Below are 12,081 nucleotides of genomic sequence, written 5' to 3' on the forward strand. Positions count from 1 at the left end.
AACTTGTTAAAAATGGACAGAATTCATGCTTCATGTCCTATAAAGAAGTGAAATATTTTCAGTGCAGTTTCAGCTCTGACCTGGCGGTGCCGGGCATTTCTCTGCCCGTCACTGGTTTCTTTAAACTCGTTGTCGAGGCCATTAAGAAAGGAGCACATGGGGCCAGTAATCTGATTACTTAAGTTTAAAGATGAGGAACAGACTGGGCTGCAGAGTGATGATGATGATGATGATAAGACATCTGATGACATTCATTAATTCACTTCTCATCTTTTTTTTCTTGACACTTCTTGCATTATGTCACTTCAAAAGATAAGCCCAAACCACATCTCTTGAAACTCTCATTATTGGAAATATTTTGTCATGAAAAGCCCTTCACATTACTCACTGCCTGTGAAATAACCTTTGGTTTCAAAACAGCTGGGATAAATTTGCAAGCTGCAACGTACCTCTCCAAGATGGGAGTCTCCCAACGGTCCTTTAGTCTCTGTGTTCGCAATGATTACTTTCACTCCAGGAAGGATCTACGACAGAAGACATCCAGGCCTCTAATTAATAATTCATATTTTGCTGAAGGAGCCACATCTTTTTATCCCCCAGGAGTGCTGAGTAGTTGCAGTGTTCAGTGCAGTGGCAAATGATGGCGTACCTTTCCAGACTCCATCAGCGGCAAGCTGTGTGGCGAGCCTCTCTCGACAAGGCGAACCCTGAGGAGTGAACAAAGACAAAATCAGTGCTTCATCCAACCCGAGGGCTTGGGATGCCGGGATGATCACTGCCGAATATAGTTGAAGAGAAGGCACACAAACAGGCAATTAACCTCAATTGGCTGTATTTTGACATTATTATGAAAGTGAGAAGATAAAATATGAGTCGTTCGAGCAAAGAAGCAGACCGACTCCACTCTGCTGAGAGGACTCTGGCGGAGCCAGGCCGTACCTGTCGTGCCGCAGCGCTCTCATGTCCACATAAACAGTGGTGGGATCAGGTCCAGCCGTGCCCTGGAAAAACAAAAACCATCACAGTTGGACATGAAGCAGTCGCCTTCTTGCTGCAGTCCTGGCATTGAGGCTGTACAATATGTTGCCTGAGTGGAGGGAAGGTGGAAGCTGATTATTAAACAACTGCTGACAAAGCAGGGGGGCAGCCAGAAGCCAACCAGCCAGGCCACGATAGTTAGGACTTTGGCACAACTCAACCATGGAAACAGCGAGCATCTCCATCGCCTGTTCTGACGCTGCCCAGAGTCAGAAAGGTGCAACACCAGCTAAATAAATGAGTGTCAAAAACTGGGCAGCGTATATTTTGATAAAGTGTTGATAACACTACATCGATGCTGAATTCTAATGGAACTATTTCTCATCTGCTGATTATGTTTGTTTGATATTGATTCACTTCGCACTTGGATTTGTCATCATTACTGCAGGCCGGATCACAACAAATAATGTTTCCCATCATTCCTCCACCGCTGAGCAACCGGAGCCGTAATGGACGTCTGCGCGGTCGTAGCCAAACACAGAAGAGCAATTTGATTTAATGGGCCAGGGGACGCCGGTACGTCAAGCCAAGCAGAGCTTTGAGTGACGGAGTGCTTCTGAAAAGTATCAACAAAACTAAATCCAGAAAGTCTGACCTGCAAAAACACAACATAAAACCTAAAACATCACTGGCAGTCACATCTTACCAAATAGCTATTGGTGTGATGGAGACGGTGGCCATGAGATTATGCATTTCATTCAAGTGGATCAGAGTGTTTGTTTTCTATAATACAAACACAAAAACGTAATAGCATAAAGGCCTATGACCCTCCCAATTAACCAGATTGTGTCTGAAGAGAATCCAGCTTGTGCCAAATCAATGAAATTGATGAATAGCATGTAGAATTTAAATCAAAAGTATAAGTAAACAAAAGCAGATTGATAGACACTCTTCACAAGAGAAACTGTGTGAATCACTGTGTTCATGCTGCCAGCTCATGGCATCATATGCAGGGGTCAGCAACCTTACCAATCAAAAGAGCCTTTTTTTGCCCCCTCCCTCTAAATAACACTGAAAATAATAATAACAGAGCTAAAAAGCCTTTTACTTTGTTTTTCTGTAGAAATGAAAAGCTGAACTCTATGTCGAGTCCTTGTGTAGAGTAGAATACAAAGGAAAGAGGTAGGGTTTTTAATACAGTTTGTGGATTTATAATTTTTATAATTTAGCAAAAGATACTAGACCAGACTCCTATGGCGAGCAAAAGACTCCCATATTTTCAATTTAGCCTTGGTGAGCTTACCAAGGATTAGGGTTGGAAATGTGCCGTGCCGATGATATAATACAACATGACATACATTTGTCACCTTAAACTGCAAGATGACGGCCCCTTAAAAGAGTTTTTTTCAATTTTCTTTACCGGTAGATATTATTTTGTAAAAGCTGCACGGAGGCACTGCAGAAAGGCAAGGAACCCACATGTTGCAGACCCCTGTTATAATGTAATATTGAGTCACATACAGTAAAATCTTTGAAAAAGCGATGATCGAGAGCCAGCCGATACAAGAACATCTCAGCTGAAGAGCAGGAGTAGAGAAGCAAAAGCTTGTCATAGAAAAAAAAAAAAAAAAGCAAAGACACAAACAGACAGTGAACTGAGGTTAAGCATGTTCAATCTTCATGCAGGATACACACACACACACACACACACACACACACACACACACACACACACACACACACACACACACACACACACACACACACACACACACACACACACACACACACACACACACACACACACACACACACACACACACACACACACACACACACACACACACACACACACACACACACACCTAGCAGCAGAGCAAACAGCCACTCTTATCCCACAGTACCTGCTCAGCCAGTTTCCCTAACCTGTTGGGCTGACAGGACAGATAAAAACAGATATATATGTGTGTATAGATATAGATATATATATATGTGTGTATATATATATATATATATATATATATAATTTACGTTTTCGTAAATGTGGACACAGATATACAAAACTACATTAAAAGATAAACACACCAGGAAACAACGGAAAAAAAACAAACTTACAAGTATAGAATAACTCTTTGCAGTCACTCCTAGTCAATGGCAATAAAACATTATATAAATGAACAATATACTAAATCAATTTCTTTAGTTTGTTTGCTCTGTACGTAACTGAACTGATAATCTCCTATTCACGTCACTGACAGCCGTCCCATCTTCTCCATGTGCTTGCTTTCTCTTTCTCAGGGAGTTAAAACATGTGGATTCTGCTCAAGTCCAAGAACACTGATGCAAAATCAATTTTCTAACTGCACCTCAGCAGCGACTTACCTGCAAACATATGGCCACATTCACTCTGCAGCCGAAGGTGGTGCTGACAGCTCGCGGTGAAAGTCCCAGGTCTTTGAAGATCTTTGAGAAGGACTGAGTGAGGGCAATGCGGGGCCTTTCCTCCGCCACCACCATGCACGTGCGCACACACGACAGGTTCACATTTCGAAGCTGGGCACGGAAAAGAAAAGATATTTTAAAAAAAACACAACGGCAGGAATTAAGTGTGGAAGCTGCATTTCTGTGCAGAGAAAATATATGCTGTCACATTTTAGACTGATGATTATGCTCATGATCATCACGAAGTGTGAATAAAACCTGCAGCCACCACACCGACACAGAGCCCTGAAAGTGTATTACCACCAATTACCTGAATTGTCTCAATAATTACGGGGCTCTGGTGACCAGCACAGCAGGGAAAAGCAGTAATTGAGCAAAACCCCTTAAATTTTGTGCGAAGAATGCGGTTTGACGTTTGCCTCATGTGACCCTGTGCTGCAGCTGAACAAACAAACGCACCCGCAACGCCTCCGTCTGCGACCCCAGGCCCTTGGTGCACATCTCCATGACTGAATACGAGCAGAAAGTGACGCGCACTTTGTACTGACTGACTGCAGCCAGCCAGAGAGATGCATTGCTCTCCAACTCCAACGGGGGGACCAGGATGGACTGGTGGCCGGCGTACACGCTGAAGAAACACACAGACAGCGGCGTTGAGTAGAAATACAAAAAAAAAAAACGAATACAAAATAGTTTTTCCAGATGGTGAAGTCATTATTCCGAGCAACCAGTTTACCTGCACAGACACCAGAGAGCAAAGCCCAGCCCGCAGTAGGGGTCCAGACAGATGGCGATCTGCCGCGACGGGTAGAGCTCACACTGCAGTTTAATGGAGCGACACAAGGCACTGGTGGCAGCATGAGACATCTAGGAAAAAGGAAATGAGACAGAGACAAATACTGGATATAAACTTGTTTCTGGAGTAAAATGCAAGTCTGTTTTTACAAGCCCTCGAACATCCTGGACTCAGCAGAGATGTTTTTGCTTTCATGATGATTAAACTGTTTGGACAGTCTTTATCAGCAGACTGCAGGATCGCTCATTATTTGGGCTTGGACCTACTTTGACCCCTGCCAGGATGCCTGTCGTGGACACGCTGAAGTCCAGGTAGGCCAACATCTCCGGGGTTGGAGGCTTGTACATCTGGGGACTCTTCTTTCTGGGGAGGTCATCTGCAGGACAAAAAGAGCAAAATAAATTCGATGATCAGTGGCTTTATCCTGATAAAAGTGACCCTACCGGCTGTCAGACTGGGACATTACCCAGAGGATGCTCGTGGGTGGCAGATTTACCTGTGTCCAGCACTGTGGGCCAGCTCTTAACGTCCACAGCAGCAGCAGCCTCTTTGGATCTCAGCAGTTTCATTATTGCTTGGGTTGTCAGGATACACACCGACTTGCTGACCTTTAACACACAGAGAATTGAGTGTTACTAATTATACGTTCACACAACTGTCGCTTAAAAAGCACTCCCAACGGAGCAGATCGGACATCTTTATGCAGCAGTTCCTATATTTTAAATGTAGAGGAGAAATCAGGCGGCAAGCACACTCTGCATTACCTCAACGATCATCTTGACGGTGGGCAGAGTGGTGGCCAGATTCTGTGGGTGTGGAGGTCTGACGGTGACGGGGACACAACCAGCGTACAGGCAGCCGTAGAAAGTGGCGATCAGGTCGATTCCTGCACATAAACGTTCACATTTTACTCTCCCCGAGTGATGAAACATAGAGCGGCATAAAACGAAACAGAAAGAGAGAGACAATGGTGAAAAGACCATTTTACCTGGAGGGTAGACGAGAGCCACATGATCTCCCGTGTTTAAGCGTCCCATCAGCGCAGCTGCGACCCGCTCAGCCCGCTTGTGCAGCTGCAGACAGGAAGCCGTGCTGGCCACCGTGCCCTGGAGAGCAATTGTAAAACAAAGATGCATCAATCTCTAAATTTAATTCATGTTAGAGGAGAGACAACTGCCTTTGCAGCGACTCTCGCACTATCGTAACGAGCTTATCTAAACAGTGGAGACGATGTTTGATTTCCAAAATAAACATTTCTGTCTGTAAGTTACTATTCAATTGAAGTTGATCACAGTGAAAATCATTTCCCAGCATGATCTTTCCGGTGTGAACGTGAGCTCTGTTTGTTGATATTCTATTCTCACAGTTTCACAGTAAACACCGCACCTTAGCATTGAGGACGAGGAATAGAGGATGGTCTGGGGTTGCTTGAGCTCGCCACTGTAGCACATCCTGTATGTAGAGAAACTAGAGAGGAAAAACAGAAAAAAAAAAAGCTGTTAACCAAAAACGACAACAACAGAACCTGGGATCACGATGATTTATAATAGAAATTATGTATAATGCATGAATGTGGAATGGGTATCAGTAACTCATTAAGTCATTATAGTTTAGAGGCTGATATGATGTTTAACAGGCCGCCCTGTGAGACGACTGCTTTAATTATGATAACTCCAAATGCTTCCCCTTGTATTAGGACAAAGGGATATACTGTAAATACCAGAATTTTAAAAATTTTAATCTACATTAAAAATGAATTATTACATAAAGCCTAAACAAGTTGATGTTTAAAGAAAAAGCACAGCTTTTTCGCTATTTATAATAATGGCTCAAAATACAGAACAGTGTTTTTTTTCTCTTTGAATTCTGTTTGAAACAAAGAGCAACAACTGTCATGACTGTGCTTTATTTGGAAAATCTGCTGAACGACTGTGTGTTTTTAGACTAAATCTGTCACATGTCTGCAGTCTGCATGTATGTTTTCACATTCTTGCTTATATATATAAAGGCCAGCGAGCTCGCTTTGACCACTGCATCACTAATCTCAAAGTTCATGTCTCAGCTCTCTCCATTGTATTATGTTTACTCCTCTTAAACAAACAGTGCAGTACTGTTGTATGGCTGAATGTTTAAGGATATGTGAAGCTAAACTTGATGAGCGCGAGAGGTTTGATGGACGATGAAAGAGAAATGAGAATGAAAGTCGTCTCCCTGCTTCAGAGGATTCTCTTCTTCAGGCCTGGATCCTTACCTGTGTTGGCAGGCTTTGTGTGGAGGTGCGGCGAGGGTGAAATGAGGATGACTATCTACCTTACGTGCCTGGTCATTGTCCTCTAGTTGTCCCACGTCTCTGCCACAGGCTTGTGCTATCCTCTTCCCTGCCACCAAGTTCCCCACTATCATAGAAGCAGGACCGACCTCTGCGCGGCAAACCCAGACCAACAACATCATCACGAATTCATATCAATATCGAAACCAAAAACGAAAAATCCAGAAGCGAAGAGATTCTGTGCTCTACCTGGCTGTTTTTGTCTCGGCTTGGGCAGGTTGGTGACACACGTGTGTGGGCACATGAGGACGTTGCAGGGGTGCAGAGCGCCCTCCAGGAAACGCTGCTTCGTCTCAGATATATGAATGCCACCCAGGGGGGCCTTGGGAAGTGTGTTGGCGGGAACCAGAGCCAGGCAATAGACCCCGACCTGGTGAATGCTGTCTATAGCCTGGAAACACACAGAGGACCAGAGGTGACATGAGGCACAGCAGAGGAGGACAAATGAAAGACTTTCAACACAGAAGTCAATTGGTTTACATTTTCTGGTTCACTATCAAGATTCGTTCGCTAAGCCTTTATAAGGCAAGTTTTATTACAAGTCAAAAACAAACACAGAATTAAGATCAGTGTTGTTTATGTACAATTTGCGAAAACATTTGGGCAATAAACGGAGTGATTTTAGTCAGTTTTATACAAAGTATATTCCATAAAAATGGCAAGCAATGAATCGAGTTTATTTTTACCATGTAATTCTACAACCTATTCCATTCCAAACCTTTATTTTCACTCATACTTTGATCTTGTATTGAGATTAAAAGGAGATTGTTTTACGAGTGAAAAGAGGAGGAAGATCAGATAGTTTTGGTCAAATGTAGTGAGTTCAACTAAAATGTCATCAGAAAAATTTAATCCTTAAGTAAGACACGTATAAATACTTTGTTACTTGACTATATAATTTTTCTATCAAGTCAGCTTTATTTGTTTTAGCTCAACTCCAACACATAAGATGGCAGCAAAAACATCATAGCTTAGATGTTGATAAATCCGTGAACAAACAAACTTCAGACAGATGATCTTCCACTAGATGTCAGGCAGCAGTCGGTACCTGAAGGACGCGGCTCATCCACTGGAAGCTGTCCTCCTCTGAGGCGTCTGGCCTCTGCTCCGCCACCACGACAATCCTTTCATCATGGAGCACAGACACTGAAAACACTGCAATCCTGGAGAACACAACACAGGAAAAGCAGCGTTACGGCTGAAACCTCCTGTTCAGTTTCGGGCTCTCTGTCAGTAGAGTCTGTGAACAATAGAAATCGCACTGCTGACGTAAGATCACGAGTCCTTTTCTCACCTTCCCCTATACACAAACTTCATGGGCTCCACAGCCAGTGCTGTAGCAACAACGTCGTCAGCATTATGTCTCCGTCCGCTGACCACCATCAACCCTTCCATCTTCCCAACAATAAACACAAGGCTGTCCTGCAAGGAAACACACACACATACAAACACACCATTAGAAGGACAGACCATTGATAAGTACTCAAACTAAAAGATGTGCTCATGATGATCACTTGCAATTCAGGCCTGAGACACTGCATGATGTGATAATAGTCCATTAAAACAAAACTCATCATTTTTCCTCCATTAAGTAATAACATTTTGTATTTTTTTTCTCCTTATTGTTGTTATAACAACACAACAGATATTCAACATATTCATTGATGTGTTCTTGATCACTACAATACGGAACCTGCTATTGCTGCAAACATCCAATACAAAGATTGTTGAGAGAATTTGCATTTTGCTGTGCGGCCTTCACTGTAGAGAATTTGCATAATCCTGAATTTGGTGTATCGGTGTCACCCGAAGTCTTGACCAACTGAAGTTACCAGCATACTGATAATCATTTTTGAAGTGAGTTGAGGCAGTATCATTGATGCTACAATGCATGAAATGAAAATTATTGTAATGGATGTTGATTTGTATGGATTCTAGAGACATTCAGAGTGGCTCCTTATTAAAGTGACTGTATTTACACTAAAAAAGCAACTTGAATTGTATACTAACTACTGCAATATGCAACACATATATTTTACAAAATGCAGCTGAGTATCACAAAATGTGGGTGTTGTTCCATAATAAAATGAAGCAATGATATATAATTCGATGCGACAAGGCTTTTAATTAGTGCTACATGGAAAGTGAAGCTCTCCAACAATGAACATCATTCTCATTATTTAAACGCAGATGATCAGTCTGATAAGGACAAGCGTTAATTGCTCATTTGTATGTGAGCTCTAAACACGTTGGCTAAATTAAATATCAGCCCCTCCGGCTGTGATTTAACAGAGAATAAACATGGTGGTGGTTTCGCCCAAAGTTAGCGCCATAAAAAATTTAGAGCTCGAGTGTGAAAAAGTTGTTGAAAACAAATGTGAGACAATGGAATTTCAGAAATCGAGATGACGTCAACAGAGGAGCCAGAATGAAAGTTTTCTTTTGGACATTGTGCAGACACGGTTCTGACAGGTGATAGCATCTGAATGAGTCTAAAACTCTGCTGACAAACTGTTTAATAAAATAGTTACTGCTATTCCTAAACTGGCCTTAAGTGTTTTTAAGTCATCTTCGAGTGGTATGTATTTCATGGAAAGGTTAAAAGATGATTTTTTTTTTTTAACACATTACATCAGATATTCAGAACATATATCTTAACATTTGCACAAATTAGAAGAAATTTAACACTGAACACAACCAAATATGTTTGTTATAACTGACAATATTAACAATGTTGTCTGTTTACATCAATAATAACTTAACTTCAGTCAATAACCCTCGTCTTTTGTTCCTGGTCTTATTTGTTGTTGTTGATCATTTGATGTAAAACCTGAAATCCAGCATTACCTTAGAAATCTGTTGTTAAAATAACTGTTGAGTAGAAACTTCTGCTGCACATATTCAATTAAAAAAAAACTAGTCATTTTAAATAATAAAAGGAAATGTAATACCTCCTGTTAAATACCATGACAAGTTGTCTGATTATTTATGTATCTAATTATGTCTCAGAGATATTCTTCACTATTTAAATCTTTGTAGCAAAAACGTACAATCAATGATTTGACAGGTAGAAGTGAATAATCATGTTTTGCTGTCAGATGGAAATCCAAGTTCAATCCAAATAAAACCTGCAGATGTTAAGTTAAGACCTACTGGTCCCACAAAGCCGAGCAGTGAGGTTCTGGTGAAAGGTCTGTCACTGATGGGAATCCCAGATGATGTTATTGGGAGAGTCTGCAACAAAATACAGCATAATATAACACACATTACAACAACATTCGCACATTGCCTAAAAATATACACAGGTTCAGAAAAATGTACTAGACTTCAGTACAAATAGAAAATATAATTCATTTAGACATACAGTAGATCTCATTCTGTAAGATAAATGAACGATGGTGATGATGCGGCTTCAGAATATCCCTTGCTGCATTAGCAGACACGCACCTCGAAGATGTTCTTGGTCATTCCTGGGAGGCCATAGTAAGCGACACCCGTGCTTCCTGAGCTCACGCAGATCTCCCCCACTTCGTCAGCCTGACACAGATACGGCGTTCCCTCCACTCGCACCACACAAACCATAGCTGGAAACAGGGACACATCGGTTTACTGCCATGCTTCAACGCAACACAGTTTTGTTTACAAATCCGAGTTCACATTATGAACTTCAAAACCTGTATCAAGAGATTTCATCATTTAGAAACGTTCTTATCGGTTTGAAGTTGTTTTCTATAATTACCTGCGTTTTGTTTCAAGCAGTTTGAGTTAAATGATGTGAATAAATATCTTAATAATACAAAGGTCAGCTGATGGTGCCTCCAAATGAAAAGGTCCTTCCGTATCATCCCATAAAAACAGAGCAGTAGGTTTCGTTTCCAGCGACATCCTTCAAATCTATTTTCATCGTCAAAGTTTGACTTATTCATCAGCACAATCAGACAAACCTCCAGGCATGGCCTGTCCCACATCCTGCACTGTGAGGACAGAGAGTTTCTCCTCTGTGTCCACACGAATCACACTGTGGCTGAGCCCACCCATGGACAGCACCGCCTTCCCTGGAGGGGGGACACCCATCTCTGGAGGTCTGTCAGAGGCGCACAGACACACACAGACCAGAGTGATCCCCATGGAGACACTTGCAATAGAAGACATTAGCATAATGTGCCTAATTGTTTTGTAAACGAACATCTGCTTGCTTGTTGCAAAAACTTATGTAAAGCAGCAGAAGACAAAAGAGAAAATATGATGAGCATTAGTACATTTTTCAGCTATATATGAAATGTGCCTTGATAACAACAACAAAAAACAAAAAAAAAACAACTTGGAAGTATTTTTTGTAACTTTTCTTTCATTCTGAATCGTTCCTCCAGAACTGACATGAGACATGAGCAGCAGCATGAATTGAAATCCTACAGCCTGCTGTTGTGTTACTAAAAAAAAAAAAAAGCACATCTCCATTCCTCCCTGCAGGATCAAGCTGATGTTGCAAACAAACTCAGATTTACTGTGATAGGGTGGCAGGATGCTGTTGCTGTGATCAGATGCAGTAACAGATTCTCACCTGCGGATGGCGACAGTCATGGCCTCAGAGGAGCTGGCACATGGACAGATCACCTCAGGTCGCAGCCCACGTGCTTGAAACACGTTGAGGAAGGCATCACAGGAAGATATGGACCCTGTGGGAGCACGCACACGCACAGATTGAACCAAACCACAAATATAAGCAAAGATAAACAAAGCAAATCAATAATAACATCTTAAGACTCCAGGGTGTTTTTTTTCCCTCTTTTAATCAAAAGAGTGATGATCTCACATGGGTTAGCTCCATCTGCAACAATCAGCATGCGCAGTGAGCTCAGGCTGATGTCTCGCTGGTCTCTCTGGGCCAGCAGAGACCAGTGCATGTCCCGAGACTTCACCACCGCTACTCGCGCTAAACAGGGGTGACAAACGAGAGAGAGACAAACAGACAATGAAAGCACACAATCAAGACACCTGCCGCCTGATCACAGATCACAAAACCCGATGGCGAATAGCAAGACAGTCTGATTCGGCTGCCATCAGATGATTCACCAAAGTTCAAGCCAAGGGAGTACATGACGTTGATCCAGTGCAGCAGGCTGCTCCCGTCCTCCACATCCGTTAGACAAGCAGGGAAACAAACTTTTTTTTTTTGTCACTTGTAACTGTGCAGTAAGAACCATCAAATCAGTGATTTGATGATACCATGAGTGGGTTTGTTGCATTAAATATGATCTGTTGTGGATTTTCAGTTGTTGCAGTATTTTTCTTTGAGTGTGATCATAGAAATCCTGCTGCATGCTGCAGAAGTTCACCAAAACATTAGAACATTGGTGGTAATTAGCTCTCAGGTAAGTCTCCTGAGGCTGAAATGGACCAAATACCTGAAAACGACCATAATGTGTCTGCTGTCACCTGATGGTGTGTTACCATTACAAATCTTATGAGCACTAAATAACCAGTTGAGGATTGTAAGCTGGTAAGGTCTGCAAAAAAATAAAAAATTTTTGACTGC

The 12,081-nt window shown here is 42.0% G+C and overlaps 1 protein-coding gene across 3 annotated transcripts in view; it reads right to left on the bottom strand.

Moving 5' to 3' along the window:
• dip2a (disco-interacting protein 2 homolog A) overlaps positions 1-12,081 on the bottom strand; it is a gene marked incomplete at its 5' end in the record, with an annotated part of 81,515 nt that overhangs the window by 3,514 nt on the left and 65,920 nt on the right. For 2 of the 3 annotated variants that reach the window (XM_080498312.1, XM_080498314.1), the window contains 20 exons: positions 450-524; positions 650-707; positions 940-1,001; positions 3,361-3,531; positions 3,880-4,048; positions 4,157-4,287; positions 4,483-4,592; positions 4,713-4,824; positions 4,981-5,102; positions 5,205-5,322; positions 5,603-5,683; positions 6,527-6,636; positions 6,735-6,936; positions 7,594-7,708; positions 7,840-7,967; positions 9,699-9,779; positions 9,993-10,129; positions 10,490-10,629; positions 11,107-11,221; positions 11,359-11,478. In XM_080498312.1, the coding sequence (XP_080354438.1) occupies positions 450-524; positions 650-707; positions 940-1,001; positions 3,361-3,531; positions 3,880-4,048; positions 4,157-4,287; positions 4,483-4,592; positions 4,713-4,824; positions 4,981-5,102; positions 5,205-5,322; positions 5,603-5,683; positions 6,527-6,636; positions 6,735-6,936; positions 7,594-7,708; positions 7,840-7,967; positions 9,699-9,779; positions 9,993-10,129; positions 10,490-10,629; positions 11,107-11,221; positions 11,359-11,478 (2,357 nt within the window). The remainder of the gene's footprint in view (positions 1-449; positions 525-649; positions 708-939; positions 1,002-3,360; positions 3,532-3,879; positions 4,049-4,156; positions 4,288-4,482; positions 4,593-4,712; positions 4,825-4,980; positions 5,103-5,204; positions 5,323-5,602; positions 5,684-6,526; positions 6,637-6,734; positions 6,937-7,593; positions 7,709-7,839; positions 7,968-9,698; positions 9,780-9,992; positions 10,130-10,489; positions 10,630-11,106; positions 11,222-11,358; positions 11,479-12,081) is intronic. The other variant, XM_080498313.1, reaches the window with a different exon arrangement.

Source organism: Blennius ocellaris (assembly GCF_963422515.1).
Source record: "Blennius ocellaris genome assembly, chromosome: 6".
Lineage (NCBI taxonomy): Eukaryota > Metazoa > Chordata > Actinopteri > Blenniiformes > Blenniidae > Blennius > Blennius ocellaris.